The sequence below is a fragment of the Haplochromis burtoni genome, unplaced genomic scaffold, assembly GCF_018398535.1.
Source record: "Haplochromis burtoni strain Fernald_Lab_line unplaced genomic scaffold, NCSU_Asbu1 Contig_505, whole genome shotgun sequence".
Taxonomy (NCBI): Eukaryota; Metazoa; Chordata; class Actinopteri; order Cichliformes; family Cichlidae; genus Haplochromis; species Haplochromis burtoni.
The window spans coordinates 202,523-219,694 of NW_024582866.1; the positions used below are offsets into that span (position 1 = coordinate 202,523).

Genomic DNA, 17,172 nt, shown 5'->3' on the forward strand with positions numbered 1-17,172 from the left:
TTGAAGAGGAAGTGAAGCTGGTACTGAGCCGACAGTCAAAGAAGGATAAGAACTGAGTTCATCTCAGCTTAAATACACTTACCTGCCACTTGTAGTATCAGCCAATCACATGACGGGCTCATTTTGCAGCGCAGACACGAGGTCAGAGGTGAATGTACTGCACTCAGATGGCCTCCATAGACCAGTAGAGGAGCTTTACTGTCATGATGGCTACAACAGCATGTGTGATGATGTCAGATCAACATGGACCCTGACCTCCAGCAGCTCCTTGAATCCATGAAGGCTGAAAGCAGCTCCAGGCTGGTGATACTGAGGTGTACCTAGTGAAGTGTCAGCAGTGAAACAGGTTGCACTTTGACCTCTCAGGAAGCGTGAGGCTGTTTTCTGGGATCTGATTGGCCAAAAAGCTGCAGGTGAAGCTGACAGGGAGACGGAGATGAACCCTCTTCTTCTTTGGTCTCACTTGTATATTCAGCACTTTGGCGGAGTCTGCTTTCATTTCTGGTGTTCTGGTGACGCGTTATTTCGAGGTTACACTTCCTGTCAGCACTGATGTGACCGCTGGGCGAGCTGCACTTCCTCTGACTGACCTCAGAGTGGCGCTGTCACCCTGCAGAAGCAACTGGGCGCTGCCTTTTGATTTAAAAAATATATGTATATCCTGAGGTTTTTGAATTCGGAGCTCTCTGTGGGTCCGTGAACGCGGCACAGGCGGATATCTTCGTGCTCTCAGCAACTGCAGTTTGTGGAGTTGGAGTCGGAGGGTGGAGGAGTGCGGAGCAGACTGCGTGATTCTCTCTGTCCGGATCGATCACAGCTGATCAGATGGGATCGATGTGTTAGAGGTGCGTGGCGTTCACTTTCAGCTGATTTTAGTTGTTTGTGAAACTTTCGGGGTTTAAACCGAGCGGGTGGGAAACCGAACAGCTGTGTGACCTCTGACCCTTTTAAACAAACGTTAAAGTTCTCGCGGGAAGCAGCATGTGATTGCTGAAGCGGCAAAGTATCGATAGATCAGCGATGGGGTCACGTGCTGCTGTGTTTAAAACGCGGCGAAAAAGACTAGCTCAGCTGAGAGAGATGAGCACCGGGCCGTGAACGCCTCCTCCTTAATCAAACTCAGCTTTGTGCGTAAAACGATCAGATCAATAATCCCAGTCCTCACGGGAGAAGCACAAACCAGGCTTCACCTAAAACAGCCTCGTGTGCTCCGTTTTAGCTGCCAAACCACAGCCAGATAAATCTTCTAAAAGTGGCCGAAATTTGAATGGAGTCTGGTCTGATTGTATTTGAGCAGATGTGTATTATTATATATAGTATTATATAATAATGAATGTGTGGGAAACCAGCCCTCAGTGTGTCTGTACAGTGTTTTTGTTTGATGAAAATGGAACCAGAAAGTAAGAAGTTCACTTGAATAAACGCAGTCCTAAATTAGCCAAATTGTCAGTTTCCCACTCAGTGCTGTTCTCCTAAAATACAAAGATTGGGAGTTTCAGAATAAAATCTAACGTGAACAAAGATTGAATGAAGTCTGGTGTTGTTTGCGAAGTGTGTGTTCACAGGCACTGTGGTGCTGTTTGACGAGACAATGTCAGCTTTCAGAACATTTCATTGTGGTGCAGCTGATTGGCTGAGGGACTGATTATCTGCATGAACAGGTGTTTCCCGAAAGCGCTCGTGTCTTCGGACCCCGGGACAGCAGCTGCTGGAGACTCGTTAGTTTACAGATCGATCCATGATGAACATGCACCATCCACTCACCTGTCAGCGGCTCATACTCAACCACGCGTTTCAGTTTTTATTCTGAAAGGCTTCTTCTGCTTCCTCCTCAGATATGGCGTGTGTGTGTGTGTGGCTGGCAGGTGTGTGTCTGCTGAGCATGCGTGTTGAGGCTCATCATGGATTGGATAGAAGCAGTGACTACGCCCACCCGGAACAGCATCATCATCATGTGGTGTCCACCAGCGACACAACCTCAGGTATGAAGCACTCTTATGTTCATGTGTATATGAATGATTATTTAACTGTTTACAAAACAAACCTTTATTTTTTAAACAAACCGGGGATCCTGATTACTTTTCAAATTAAAAGACTTCCTGTACCATCTTAGGATGCTGTAGATTACATTCATTTTAAATTAAAGTGGCTCAAAATACTGTTATTAATTATGCTAGAAGTCATCGTGATGGCAGAAAAATCCTGAATCATTCCCAGTCCGTTATAATTAGCTTGCTAACTACTTGTTAATCATGTTAGCCGTTATCATAGAGAGTAAATGTTAGTTGTACATCTTTGCTGGAGAAAATTAACATTGTTTGATGATTTTAATACAAGTAACATCATGGTGAGGTTAGATAGCTAGCTGTTAGATTGCTATTCCACTTAAAACTCGTAGCTGACCATACTAGAGATTTTGGATGAATTAGCCTACCTTACCTTGGGCAGGAATAGCTCAGTAGGTAGAGTGGTAGCCCCATGATCGGAAGGTCGGGGGTTCGATTCCCCTGAACAGCTACCCTGAGGTACCCCTGAGCAAGGTACCGTCCCTACACACTGCTCCCCGGGCGCCCAATGGCTGCCCACTGCTTCACTGAGTGAATGGGTTAAATGCAGAGAGGGATTTTCCCCACGGGGACCAATAAAGTGCACTTTCTTTCTTTCTTATCTACTCAGGACAGTACGTTTATTACATCAGGTAGCTTTTAACCCTTGTAATGTCCTCTGGATTCCCATACACCTGGGGTCATTTGACCTGAGGACAACACAAAGGTTAATATGACTGGGTTAGCAAGCATGCTAGTGTAGCTAACATTAGCTAGAATAAAGATGGCTAATAATCCGTCCATGAGTCGACTCCTGTCCTAACTAACCAGGGCTTCATTAAATAACACCTGTTTTTTTCCAAGTCATACTAACTAATGCTAGCTTACTGGCTAATGCGAGAAAATTGCTTGATACCCAGCAAGGTTACCTTTGCTGCTACATTGCTACCTGTTTTGCTAAGGTTAGTTCAAAATGCTAACTGAACCCAAATCAGTTTTTTTGTGCTTACATGACCTGAAACTCATGAGGTGTTTCCTGAGCTCAAGGCTATTGGCTCATGGACTTCCAATCAAGACTTCTCTTTTAGGGTCACCCCCTTGCTGGACATTAGAAAGCTTGCAGACACTGAAAAACTGGCTTCAATTTTCAGATGTGAAAGCTACGTCCATCTTTTATAAGCAGTCTGGACCTGCCCCTCTGCAGGTTTTCAGGATCAGGCCAATCATAAGAATGTGGGCTTTTAAGGAGGGGTGCCTTAAAGAGACGGGAGCTAAAGCAGCCAGTTTCAGACAGCAGATCTACAGATCTGAGAACAGGCCTGGTAACAAGCAGAATAAGCCCCCTCCATTTAAACAACTGCTTGTGGAGTTTGACGTGTCAGTGGTTGAGGTTTTCTCCGAGGGTCATGTCTAGTCTGACCAGAGGACAAACGATGATCTGCTGCTCGCTCTTCCGTTGGTCATGTAAAGCAGCGGCGTTCTGTCATCGTAGTATGAGATGTCTTCATCAAGCATTGGCAGTTATTCAGAGCCGTCTCCGGCATGCTGAGACAAGCCAGCACGCTGCAGTCAGTGTTTCAGGACAACACGAAGAGGCGAGAGTTATTTCACGGGCTGACAGAGGTGACGTGACGCTCAGCTATTGTTGCCAAAGACGGCGGCACTTCCTGTGTGCGGTCAGCGTGTTTGTGGGTGTTCTTCATAGGAACCAAACAGCAAGACGGTGCGTGCGTGCGTGCGTGCGTTGCCTCAGAGCTGTGCAGCACTGATAGCGTGGGAGCTAGCCGTTGGCAGCTCACCACAGCTTCCTGAAAATGACAAGCTAACAGTGTCAAAGGAAGCAGGGTGACAGATAGGCTCCGCCCACAGCCTGATCGCGGACAGGAAGTAGAGATGGTGAGGATGGAGGAGAACGTGCTCCGGTCCTATGAGAAAACTGAGAGCCTGAAGGTGTTTCAGCTCCACAGGCAGTGATGGTGGTAATAAGGCAGCTGTTACACTTAATGCGTTTGCAGAAGCTGTGCAGGATGCATGATGGGAAGTGTAGTGACTGTGTAACTTTGACTCGACCTCCATCCTCATTATTCCCAGTCATCCGAGTATTTCCGTCCTCACAGCTGCTCGTCTTAAGCCTCAGACACCGGCGCTCTTCACCTCATCCCGGTCTTCTTCTGTGGTGTCACTGCTAATGACAGAAAACCTGAGCTTGTGTGTCTGTGTGTGTGTCTGTGCGTGTCTGTGTGCGTGTCTGTGTGCGTGTGTGTGTCCTCACAAGTGACTGTTGGTTCTCACAAGTATAGTAAAATGCAGATTTCGGTCCTCACAAAGATGAGGGGACACACACACACTGACACACACTGAAACACACTGAAACTGACACACACTGACACACACTGAAACACACTCACACACACACACACACACTCACACACACACACACACACACACACACACACACACACACACACACTGACACACACACTGACACACAACTGACACACACACACACAGACACAGACACACACACACACACACACACACACACACACACACACACACACACACACACACACACTCTCGGAGGCTGAAATGACCAAATGCAGTCATGAACTTTTCACTGCTGTCATGTTTGGTGACGATCAGACGCTAGCTGCTAGCAGAGGCTAACAGGAAGTGAGTGTGGCACTTTCAGTTGCTCCCTACTTCCTCGTAGTCGTCGTTCATGTGAACATGAGTTGTTGTGTGATGTTGTTTGGTGGAAACAGAAAGAATAATGAATCACAGACGGAGATGAAACAGCCACAGAGCCTGAAACTGTTACAGAAAGACTGAAAGTAGATTTAAAGGCAGACCTAAAATAACTTCCTGCGGGACATGTCTCCGTTCTGTGACCCAAACAAAGATGGCAGGTGTGAGCGATGAGTGTTTACTCTTCGTGCAGCTGTCTCTGGCTGCGTGTGGCGTGGTCACTCTAGAGCTGAACTGAAACCAGGACAGGAAGTCACACGTGGATGATACCTGAGCAGCAGGAGGTCAGTCAGAGACGTTGTGTGCCTGCAAAGATGGAGGGAAACGTTTTTACAGGCTCATTTTAATAAAGTGTCACTCGATGTTGTGTTTGGCCCCCGGTGACCTCTGACCACCGCAACAGCACGCACGGTGGGCGGGGATTGTCCCGGCTGTGACTCAGTGACGGATGTTTCCTCTCGTAGATCTGTGCGCGATAGACCAGCAGCTCTGCGAGGACGAGAACTCTCTGCTGAGCTTCGAGGCGATCCGCAGCATCCACAAGCTGATGGACGACGACGCCGACGGCACGGTGGACGCGACCGAGACGGACGAGGTGAGACACGAGGCTCCGAAAGCTTCACGCGTGCACGCGGGCTCAGACTCTAACCGTGAGCTGCTCTCAGTTTCTCAGGGAGGATCTGAAGGATCACAACCCCAAAGCCAAACACAGCAGCTTCCACCGAGCCGACGCCCACATCAGCGTGGAGGACATGTGGAACGCCTGGAAGGGCTCCGAAGGTGGGTGTGAGCGAGGGAGCACCATCACCTCCCCTCCAACCAGGCTCGAGCACACGCGCACACCAGCACACGCGCCAGTTAAAGATGTGCGGTGTACTTCCCTGTCTGACCCCATCAAAATAAAAGCTGCAGTTAAAATCAGCAGGTGTGAAGGCAGAAAGGAAACGATGAGGGGAAAAATGCTGCCTCGACTTCCTGCTCAGTTTGTCAGCAACAAAAACACAACGTTTGTCAAACTCTATTTTTGGAGGAGAGGCTGGAGTTAAAGCCGCCATCACTCGGCGACGCTGACAGTTTCCTGTTTGTTTACACATGCCGGCTGCTTCAGGTGTGTTTACTGTGTTTTCAGTCTACAACTGGACGGTGCAGCAGGTGGAGGACTGGCTTGCCAGCGTCGAGCTGCCTCAGTACAGCGAAAGCTTCAGGAGACACCAGCTGGACGGCCAAGCGCTGCCCAGGTAACCACGACGATCTTTATTTAACACAGACGCTCGCCGTGAGTCAGCAGTAACACGGAGACACTGATCCTGACCCGTCCTCAGCTGCGAGGTCACAAAGTTCAGCACGTTTTAGCGTAAACATTCAGAGCGCGATGTGTGTGTCTGCTGTGTGTTTCCACTTCCTGCAGGTTGGCGGTGAAGAACGCGACCCTGACCGTGTCCGTGCTGAAGATTTTAGACCGGAGTCACGCTCAGAAGCTGCAGCTCAAAGCTCTCGACATCGTGCTGTTCGGGCCGCCGCCAGGTGTGTGTGCAGCAACGTGTGCATGTGCGCGTGTTTCTGCGCATGCTGCTGGTGTGTAATGTCTGTGTGTCTGCAGGCCAGCAGAGCCGCTGGAAGGACCTGGTGCTGGGTCTGTCCATCCTGATGGCGCTTGGCGGCTGCTGGTTCGCCTACGCCCAGACCCGGAAGTCCAGAGACGACCTGGGGAAGCTGGTGAAGGACCTGGAGAGCCTGCAGAGGGCGGAGCAAAGCCTGCTCGACCTGCAGGAGAAGTACGTCCTCCAGCACCACGCCCACACTCAGCTGATGGTCTATAGACTGTATATAAAAGATGGTAGCAGGCAACATTAGCATTTTAGCCACCATGTTGTGTTCTGGGGGGGGTTTGTGACAAGAGGGTGGAGTTACAGACTGTACGCAGGTACCTGCTGACCTGTAACATCCAATTAAAATCCTTCCTCTAAACCAGGGGTGTCCAACTGCAGGCCTCGGGGGCCGGTGTCCTGAAGGTTTTAGATCTCACCCTGGGTCAGCACTCCTGAATCACATGATTAGTTCGTTACCAGGCCTCTGGAGAACGTCAAGACATGTTTTCATTTAGCCCTTTAAATCAGCTGTGTTGGATCAAGGACACATCTGAACCCTGCAGGACACCGGCCCTCGAGGCCTGCAGTTGGACACCCCTGCTCTAAACCGTTAACTGAACAGCAGCCACGTTATGGGTTTATTTGACAGCACAAAGACGGCCCAGAGGACCAGAGGTGAACTAGCACGCAGCTAGCAGCTGCAGCCTGTCATCAAACAGGCCACACCCCCAGCAGTGGCTCTGTGTTTTGGCAGGTTGTTTAAAAAAGTCCAGAGAAAAAACAGAGCAGCTCGTTTTATTATAACTGTGACAGCACAAGGAAGCAACCTGTGTGTGTGTGTGTGTGTGTGTGTGTGTGTGTGTGTGTGTGTGTGTGTGTGTGTGTGGACAGCCTCTGCAGAGGTGTTCTGTCTGAAGTCCTTTTATGGGCATGAGTGCCCAGGAGCTCACTCTGCGCACACACACACACACACACGCTGTAACAGCGATCACATTGCAGATCAAAGTGATAGCGTTGCCATGGCAGCAAGCAGTTATCTTGATAGTAATCGTGTGTTTGTTTTATAAAGTCAGCTGCTCTCCACACGCTGCAGACTCCAGCTGTTCCTTATAAAGCTCCAGATGTTTGCAGGTCTGGACCTTCTTCACGAGACAGACGAGCTTCCTGTGTGGATGCAGCGATGCGTTCGCTGGCCGTGGTTCTCGGTGACGTTGCTCCTGCTCACTGTGTGCTCTCACTAGTCTCACTAGTGGACGACTCGCACAGTCTCTCATAGAGCCGGGGGGGCTGTGAAGCACAGCCAACCCCACGCCCTCCAACATGCAGCTGCTCCTCCTTGATCCTGGTTCTGCTGTTCATGTTAAAGAGGAGTTCTTCCTCCCCCCTGTCTCTGATTGCTTCTCAGAAGGGGCTTCAGAGCACACTCACACTGTCATTATCCTCACTGCTCCTGTGTGAGCTTATACCAGGAGTTAAAACACACACAGCTGTTATTACTGCTGTTGCTACTTTTACACACTCAGCTGATCTGCTGGGATCAATTGAAGCATCGGCTCTGTTTCCTGTCTGAAATCCCCCAGCTGCTGTCTGTTTGTCCTACTCCCAAATAGCCCCCCCACACACACACACAACAACACACACACACACACACACACACACACACACACACACACACACACGTCTCCTCAGGTGGAAGAACAGCGCCTCCTGCTGCCATCAGTGATAACTGAAGGCCAGCAGCTTCTTTGTGTTGCTGCGCTGGCATGCTGAAGTCATCAGTCACATGACAGGAAGTCAAGCTTCTTAATTGTGAACATTTTCCAGATTCTATTTTTTTTTATGACTAAACAGTAAAATGAGTAAGAAATTCCACAGGTTAATCATCAATAAAAGTCAATAAGGAAATGGGTCGGTTAGGAAATAGTAGAGTAGGAATAAAAACAGTTTCATTCTAAAAGTTTAGCGCTCTGACCCTGCTGACCTCACTTCCTGTGCTAACAGGAAATGCTGATCTCCTTCATAACGACGTGGCTGTGGGGCCGTGAGGAGAGTCAGATGTGAGCTTCAGCAAATCTGCGACATGCAGACATGAAGTTTCAGTTTCTTCAGTTTTTATTTGGGATTTTTGCCATTTCTGTGAGGGACCATCAAAGTTACCCTTCATCAGAGCCTCTGCTCCAGCTCCTCACAGCTGCAGGCTGCCCTCAGTTTGTGGGCTCGACACACTGAGAACATCATCAAAGTCCAACTTCTTCCACTGATCCAGGAGCAGTTTGGTGACAGCCTGTGAGTTTTCCAATCTGCTGGAGCTCCTGTCCCACAGCATAGCCACAAGTATCATTATTATTAAATTAATGTTTTGCAAACTCCCAGATCTGAATCTGATCCAGAACGTGTTGTCGTTGCATGAGAAGCCAGCTAACCTCAGCTGAGCCTTTCAGGTTGGCGTGTTTTGACGATTCTTAAACATCATTCGAACGCTCATCTCCGTAAATGTCTTTGACTCTGTGGAAATGGGACACGGGTGGAAAGTGGTGAAGCTGTTTTAACCCGACGTGTTGCTGCTCTCGTTGTTTTTTCATGGCAGGCTGCAGCAGGCTCAAGAGGAGCAGCGCTGCGTCCAGGTGGAGAAGGTGAAGGTGGAGGAGGAGCTGAGGAACGAGATCAACTCGGCCAAGGAGGAAGCTCTGCGGCTTCGTGAGCTGCGAGAGGGAAACAAGAACGAGCGGAGCCGGCAGAAATATGCCGAGGAGGAGCTGGAGCAGGTGGGGCCGTTTAAAACACCGCCCGTCCGTCCCTCCATCAATTCATCGGCTCATCTTTGTTCTGTGTTCACCGCAGGTCCGCAAGGTGCTGAAAAAGGCAGAGCGGGAGCTGGAGTCACGAGCCCACTGGACCCCGCCGGAGGCGCTGCAGAAGTGGCTGCAGCTGACGCACGAAATCGAAGTTCAGTATTACAACATCAAGAAACAGAGCGCTGAGCGGCAGCTGCTACAGGCCAGAGAGGGGGTGAGTGAAGCAAAGATAATTGGCTTAAATTTAACGTTTCTCTGATGGACGTCTCTCAGGGACACTTTCTGCTGTGGAAAATGGCCAAAAAGCAACTTTCCAGAAAGCAAAAACCATCCCTGAGCCCCTTCAAGGTCGTCTCCAGGACCTCTGGAGCTGCTTCTACTTTCAGATCTGTCTGGAAGACCTGCTCTGATGTCCTGCAAACATCAAATTCTTAGTCAGCAAGTGTCCAAACCTGACAAACCTGTTGGTGTCCTCTGGGTCATTCATGGTGAGTTCATCAGTCAGGGAGAGACGGGGACATCCTGATGCATGAGGGAAACGGTCAAGCCCACTGATGCCTTTCAAGAAAAGCTGGAGCTGACTCGTCCAAATTTCGTTTTATACAGAAACAGGGCCTGAGCAGAAACACAGGACTTTAATAAGTCTGAAAGTGGATATTTACGAGTGTAATACAAACCAAAATTTTGTATCATGTTTGGTTTAGACGCACTATGAGAGCTGAAAGCGGAAGTCGTCCAGGCTCTTTAGTCTGGTTTGACAGTGTGTTTCCTGCAGCAAAATCCTTCATTATCCTCAAATACTTCCTGGAAAATAGTTATAGTTAATTAGTTATTAGTTAAAAATAGTTGGGGGCTTATCCGGGATTGAACCAACAGTTTACAACATGCATTTAGCTTTCTTTCCTAAACGGGAGCTGAGGTGACTACTGTGGAAGTCCTGACTGATAAAGAGTTGATGTCAAATATTCAAGCTGAGGGTCACTGTTGAGACTCTGGAAGAGGTCAGAGCGGGACTTCCATGGGGAGATGGCCTTGAACGCACCTCACACATGATACAGGAACCATATCGGGATCCTCATCATTTCTACATTTTGTCATTTTGATGTTATCCTGACTGTGAGACAAACAAGCTAAAGCACACATGATGAAGACGCTGTCATGAGATTTGAGCTAAGATTTATAGATTTGTAGGAGCAGCACAGTAAACTGCACAGAATCGATATATTCTGATATTGGTTTACCATTACGGTGAGAAAAAACACACACTAACATTGATGATGATGATGAGGCTGGTGTTTCAGGCAGAGAAGATCAAGAAGAAGAGGAGTTCTCTGTTCGGCACGTTTCACGTGGCTCACAGCTCCTCGCTGGATGACGTCGATCACAAGATCCTCTCTGCCAAGTGAGTAAGCGCAAAGCCTGCAGTTCCTCTGATGTCCAGCGGAGGCAGCAGTGAGTCGGTGCTCATAGACTCCCATGTTAAACTTTACAGCAGAAACAAACATGCTTGCAGCCTGATACACAAACTGTTTGGTCTATGTAGATTATTTTTCTAAATAACCTGTTTTAAATTAAATTAAGGCTTAGAATTGGCATTTGGAGGGGCGTGGCCTGCTTGATGGACAGGTGACTGTGGAGTCCCTGAACTATTCTTTCTGTATAAATATTCCTGTTTCTTTCCTCTGTGCTCACTCTGTGGGACATATATTTGCTGATACGTCCTGTTACACGCGCACCTGTGTTACCTGCACAGGTAGCTTATTTTGCTTCTCTTCCTCCTCAGACAGGCCCTGGCTGAGGTGACAGCAGCGCTGCGGGAGAAGCTGCACCGCTGGCAGCAGATCGAGTCTCTGACGGGCTTCTGTTTGGTCACCAATCCAGGCCTCGGTGCGCTAGCCACCGCCCTCAACCTGGACCCGTCCTTCCTCGGGCTGCGACCTCCGACCCCTCAGCACCTTCTCCTTTCTGATGACCTAGATGACATGGACGAGGACATCCTTTCTCCGGGGACGCTGCAGTGTAAGTCTGCTCTGTGACGTCATCACAGTAACCCTGAGTCAGTTTAACTAGCAGTTGGAAAGTCGGCTGTGATCCCGAGTTAGCTTAGTTAAGCTAACTCAGGATCGCTTTGATGGCTCTTAACCTGCTGCCTTTTGCAGATCAGCTGATCTCTACACTCAGAACAAAGATTTGGATGTTCTGATTCATACACTTTTGCTCTCTGATCATTTCATAGAATAAAATCTTAAGGTGAAGTCCTGAATTAAGAACAGTGGAACTTTCCTTCAACTCTTCTTCTTCTTCAGAGTCACATGATGCAACAAAAACACAAACCCTAAACTTCAGAGTTAATCATTACTTACCTTCTCTCAGCTCACCTGTGGTCCCCTCTCTGTCTCCGCCTCCTCCTCTGATTGGTCTTATTTTCTTGCCGTCTCTTGATTGGCTCCTTCCAGACGCAGCGTGGCAGATGGACCGGCGAGTCAGCGACCTCTGGCCCCTGAGTGGCATCGCAGACACCCAGTCAGCGTGGAAACAATCCGGTTGGCCTCACCCCTTCCTTAGCCTTCCTCTCTTCTGATTGGTTCATACCTCTGTACAAACCCAACCAATCAGCACCTAAAACACATTTAAGATCCTTTAAAGCATTTCAAAGGAAACCTGATCAGAGGAAAAATTCAGAATAATTTTTCTTCATTCCTGCAAAGTCTGAATAATCTTTTTCAATCAGACACAGAGGTATTGATCAGTCGTGCAAAGACGTTCACATGAACACAGATTCTTTTTCTTTGAAGTGCATTTTACTATAGAAAGTTTTCCTTTAATCAAGGAAGTTAGATCCTTGATGGAAATGTCAGAATATTAAACCGTTTGAGTGCGTAACACACGGGAGCTGCTGGCTGTTCCACCTGAAACTGATGTTACAATGTAACTATAGGCACGAATGTAACTATAGGCACGAATGTAACTATAGGCACGAATGTAACTATAGGGGTATGATTGTAGCTGAAATACAGTTTGTGCACGCAGCAATAAAGTTTGTTCACTCAAATTTAGCTTTTCTTCGCTCAAAATAAATTTTTCCTCAAAATGCAACACTTGCACCTGCAATTGTTTAATATGCGCTCAGAATAGTGGCACAAAAATAAGGCCTTACTAAATGGGCAACATTAATATTCAGATTTGAATCTGAATATTTTTTAACTTCTTTTAAAATCGGTAAGTTTATTACGTTTGGCACTAATGATTTTTAGTTACTGTGTCAAAATATTAAACTGGGTCAGTGTCCCTGTGAACGCCTCGTCGAGTGTTTCTCTTCTTCCTCCTCATCTTCTTCCTCCCGTGTGGTTGGACATTCAAACTTCAGTTTGTTCTTCTGCTTTTTCTCTGAAGTCCCGGAGCCCTCACTTCATTTTAATAACCTGCTTCTGCCTCTTCCTTTCACTAACATCCACTTTAATAGCAGCTGATGTTTTGTAACTCGGCTGGACTGTGACGTCAGTTCATGCAGCAAAAGCTTGAAAAACACAAAAAAAATCGCTTGTAGAAAAATAAAATGAGCTCAGGTTGAACGACAGAAGAGCTCAAAGAAGAAACGTGAAAAATGTTCTGAAAGCTGAAGAAAACACCGGATTTTATTTTGAAGGTTTGGCTGCTAAATTTCAAAATACAAGCACATTTTTCTGCCTTTTCTTTGACCCTTTTTGGTTTAAAACTGCTTTCTTCTATTTGTGAGCTGAATTTATTTTAGCTTTCCAAAATAAGAGTCTCATTTGTAACTCTACACTCTCTTTGTCCTGCAGCTCAGAGTGTGATGCCCCTGCGACAGAGGATCGGAGACCCCGCCCTGAACACTTTCAGCTCTCAGAGGTTGGTTGAAGGGCGGAGCTTGGTTCCACAGGAAGGACGTGACCCGTTCACATCGTGCCGCCCTCCCAGCGGCCGGCAGAATCGCAGCCGCTCCATTGGCCACCTGGAGTTCCCCCCTGTGCCTCCCCCTTCTCTCTCCTCCGCCCTGTCTCACCCCTCCCTCAGCCCCACCTCCTCTTCTCACCCCCCCACCTTCTCCTGCTCTCCTCCACCTTCTGACTCTTCTTCATGCGCTGAGGGCACCGCCCACTTTTCTGCTCTGTTCCTCCGTTCTTCCCATTTCCACTCTGCGGAGGCGACGTCCAGCCTCCCGCCTGGAGGGGGCGCTGTGACAAGTCAAGCGCAGCGCTGTCACTCCAGCAGCTTCCGGTATTTTTCTCTGCATGACTGTTTTCCAAACCTGATGCACTAACGAGACCGAAGCAGTCGAATCAGTGGGCCTCGCTCGGTTTGAGATAATTTATGAGACTCGCCGGTTCGAGTTCAAGTTTTAGTTTGAATTCTCAGGTGGTCAAAAGTGAAGGACATGCTGTTGTGAGCAGGCCTGCAGGTGATCTGTGGGGACGCCTAAAGGGAGCAGCTGATAGAAGAAGGGAAGGTTGTCAAAGTATATTAGAGTTTGGAATCCATCGTATTGGGAGGTTCAGGAGGAACCACATGGACGCCGTCCTGGCTGTAGAACAGTGAAGCTTCTCTTTAACCTCGTGGTTCTTCTGGCCGTGTTGCAGCTGTCTGCAAGTACAGCCTGCTTCTGTTTAGGGGACTCGGTGAAGGTGTTCAGATGTACCTCAGGTGGTGTTCAAAGCTGTGAAGTTGACATGTGACCAGATTGGAGCTTTGTCTGTATTTCTGGTCAAAAGCAGCTGCTGCTGGACCAGATGTGGTTCACTCGACTTGGTCAGAGTGTAGTCCTCAGCACCTGCTGGAGCGCTTTCTTTCAGAGTTTAAAGTATAGTAGTGCTCAGGGTCGACAGTAATTGAAAGTTGTTGAACCCTGGAAAGGTTGTTAGGCCATCCAGTCGATGTGTTTGTGGACTTGCTGAGGACTTGCGAGCTCACCTGGTGTGACCAGAGTGTCCACACCTTTGGAAAATGCTGGGGTTGCCTGTTGTATTCAGCCCTGTGACGTTTATCGACTGGAGCTCAAAGCGTAGGTCGTCCTTTTAGGAACATTAGAACCGTGTTTCTGTTTGAGAAACCAAGTTATGCTTAAGTATCTCCAGATTTTAAGTTGTCTTTTGTTTTTTCTTTTTTTTATATGGTGGAATAGTCGTCTGGGTTGGAGGAGTGTTGTTGCCCCAAGCACTGACGACAGATTGGAAGGTGGAGGTGAGGTGGACCTTTGGATTGTTTAGTCCCATCAGTTTTGTGGGAACTGGACGATGGCAAAGAGAGAACTGTGGGAGAACATGAAGCTGGTTGATCTGTGTTTCTACCCTCTGCAGCTGAAGGCTGGTCACTAGGCTCTTGATGCAAACATGGATATAATCCTTCAACAGAACCCTTTATTATTTATTACCCTTTGTTCATAGTTGCTTCAAACACTGGCCTCAAAGGTGCTGTGAGATTACTCCAGCAAGCAGTGCACCAGTTGGTGGTCTTTGGTTGTCAGGTTGCTGATTGTCTCGACTGGTGTATGTGCGCCTTTTGTTGAAGATGTTTAGAAGCTTTAACATGTTGAGTGGAGCCACTGCTCCTTTAGATGTTGGGAGTGATTCATCAGGATGTCTGTTTGGTGTCTTATTCCCAACGATCTCGGGAAAACGTTGCTGCCTTCGTGGCCCAACCTCAGATAAATGGATGAAGACTCTTAAATGTTTTGAATTTAATTTTAGGATCTTCTACGGGCGTTCTTTAGTTCTTAGAGTTAGTATCCAAGAGTTTTGAGGACTTTCTCTGAATTTGTTTCCTTTGACTCATTTCCTTCCAAACCTCAACAGTTCAGGTTGAGAGTTTAGGTAAGAAGAGATCAGGGGTGCTTAAAGAGAAAGCTCTTGATGAATGAGGCCCAATGTTTCACTGTTTCCTGCAGAGTTTCCTACTCTGTTATTAACATTTATGTTCTTTCCGGTTGTATCTTTCAGGGACTCTGTGGTTTGCTGTTTCCCTCTAACTTTGCCTTTACCTTCTACTTAACAGAAAACATCCTCATTCAAAGCTTCTGCTTTACGAACTCGTTATTTTCCTGCTCTGCAGTAATAAGTGCACGAGTCAGTCGTTTCTGTGTCGGCGCCACGTTTCCACCAGTCCGAGAACCAGTCATTACATATGAACACGTAGCAGGAGGCGGTTTCTTCTGTTCATCGTCCATGTTTCTAATAAGACTGCAGCGATTCAGACACGAGCGCACATGTTTACGGCGTCGTGCTGACAGCACAGTTACGGCAGGCGGTCACCGATGTGTCGACCATGACTGCAGCGGTCTGTGTACTCAGTTATTCCAGCCATGGCTGTCAAACTGCAGCTCAGAGGTGGATTCTGATTTTTAAAAATGGTGGCTAAGAAGCTCGAGCAGTCGACCAATCATCTGCAGCTTCACCGAGACGCTCTGTCACCAGCGTCTCGGTGAAGAGTCTCAGCAGTCGTGACGTTCACGCAAACCATCGTTTCTGATTTTCTCTTTCAGGGACATCATGAACCGCTCAGACTCTGACTCCGCCCTCCCGCAGTCTCACAGCGACCCCCGAGGTCAGCACAGCTCAAAGTCCTTCCTCCTGATGTCCAGGCTCCACCCACTGCAGGACCCGGGCTCCAGGCTGGGTATGGGAGGTGGAGGAGGAGGTCTAGAGAAGAGCTCCAGCCTCGGGGAGCTGAGGGGCATCTCTGCTTCCGTCCTCGCCTCCGCCTGCTCCACTCGCTCCCTCTGCATCACATCGGACGCTACAGACGGAACCGCCGTCTTCTCGTCGTCCACCTCTTCCAGCTCGTCAGGTAGCGCCCGGGGGGCGGGGCTCCAGGTTCCCACCAGAAAGGGCGGCACGGAGGAAGACGCCGGCGAGGATAGCGAGTCGTCCGGCAGCCGAAGGAGAAACGCTTTTAACAAGCTCTTCAAGAAGAAACATGGACGTTACTGAGCATCACGCCAGGAACCCAAACGCTTTACGCTGCCGCTGGTTTCCCTTCTTTGATCGTGTCTCTGCATGACAGCGAAGATCAGACCTTACATACCACCAAAGAAAAGACGAGGAGGAGCCGAAACAGGGACGACCAGACCAACCATCAGCCCCAGTCCAGCAAACTAACACCAACATCGGCTCCCAGAGTATTTAAATGCTGTTGTAGTGGTACTTTTACTGCAGGAACTGCATCCTGTGTAAAAAGCTGTTTGTGAGTTGATGACATTATTGTCATGTTTTCACGATGTTACCAAAGAAATATCACGGTTTTGTTTTTTCCTCTGAAAGTGCCTCAGAAGTCCAAAATCTGCTGTGAGGCAGACTGTGGTTTGTGATGAAGATGCCCCAGAGCACTGCAATGACTGAGCCTCACCTGTACGGAGGCCTGAAGCTGCCAGACTAAACAGAGTCATGTAAACAGCTCAGTGAATAGAATATTTCTGCCTTTAAATGTACCAAAAATAATAAATGTTGTGGTCTTAAAGGACATCTGCTGGTTCTCTGGGAGGGATTCAGGGCGCGTTCACACCTGCGTCTGTTCAGCCTGTTTAAATGAAGCTGGTTGTCAATTTGGAGTCATAAATGACCTTTAGAATAACTTTGAATCATTCCTGATGTAGTCTTTTATCTACTGATAACATACAAACGGGTTATTTTGTGCTAACAGCATTTATTATTTCAGATTATTTCATTTTTTCTCATTGTTGTGGAAGAACATGAAAATAGATGAGTGCAAGCACCTTTAATAATCTATTAATCCATTTATCAGTTCACTGATCTGAGGGACAGGCGAGTGTTTAACCAGCAGGGGGCAGCACAGAGCACAGAGTACAGAAGCATTAGACTTTCCAAAGGCTACGATTTACAGGTGTTCCCTAAATGCATCAAATGGCCACCAGATGATTTTGGAGGGAGAAAGTTTTCACAGGTCAAGGTTCCACCTTCAATGACGCCAGACATGTTGGTGTTCTGATTAAAGATGGCAGCATGACCGCCTTTAACAACCAGC

At 48.0% G+C, this 17,172-nt stretch overlaps 1 protein-coding gene across 3 annotated transcripts; it reads left to right on the plus strand.

The window, feature by feature from the left end:
* Positions 1–684: 684 nt before the first annotated feature.
* stim1b (stromal interaction molecule 1b) lies at positions 685–16,650 on the plus strand. Of its 3 annotated transcripts, XM_005947702.3 has the most exons (14): positions 686–845; positions 1,836–1,982; positions 5,258–5,388; positions 5,459–5,573; positions 5,923–6,031; positions 6,202–6,317; positions 6,394–6,568; positions 8,970–9,147; positions 9,224–9,391; positions 10,479–10,579; positions 10,961–11,196; positions 11,634–11,720; positions 12,981–13,047; positions 15,674–16,650. In XM_005947702.3, the coding sequence occupies exons 2-14, from the start codon at positions 1,838–1,840 to the stop codon at positions 16,119–16,121; spliced, it is 2,076 nt and encodes a 691-aa protein (XP_005947764.1). In that variant the 5' UTR covers positions 686–845; positions 1,836–1,837; the 3' UTR covers positions 16,122–16,650. The 3 variants fall into 3 exon arrangements, with proteins under 3 accessions (XP_005947765.1, XP_005947764.1, XP_042069913.1); XM_005947703.3 differs by lacking the exon at positions 11,634–11,720 and having other exon boundaries at positions 685–845; XM_042213979.1 differs by lacking the exons at positions 686–845; positions 1,836–1,982 and adding an exon at positions 4,606–5,077.
* Positions 16,651–17,172: the final 522 nt, after the last annotated feature.

Bases quoted from the DNA above. Each gene is read 5' to 3' on its own strand.
- stim1b (XM_005947702.3), top strand. From the start codon at position 1,838: ATGGCGTGTGTGTGTGTGTGGCTGGCAGGTGTGTGTCTGCTGAGCATG. The intron at 5,574-5,922 runs GTGGGTGTGAGC...CTGTGTTTTCAG, and splicing joins CGCCTGGAAGGGCTCCGAAG to TCTACAACTGGACGGTGCAG. The intron at 6,032-6,201 runs GTAACCACGACG...CACTTCCTGCAG, and splicing joins GACGGCCAAGCGCTGCCCAG to GTTGGCGGTGAAGAACGCGA.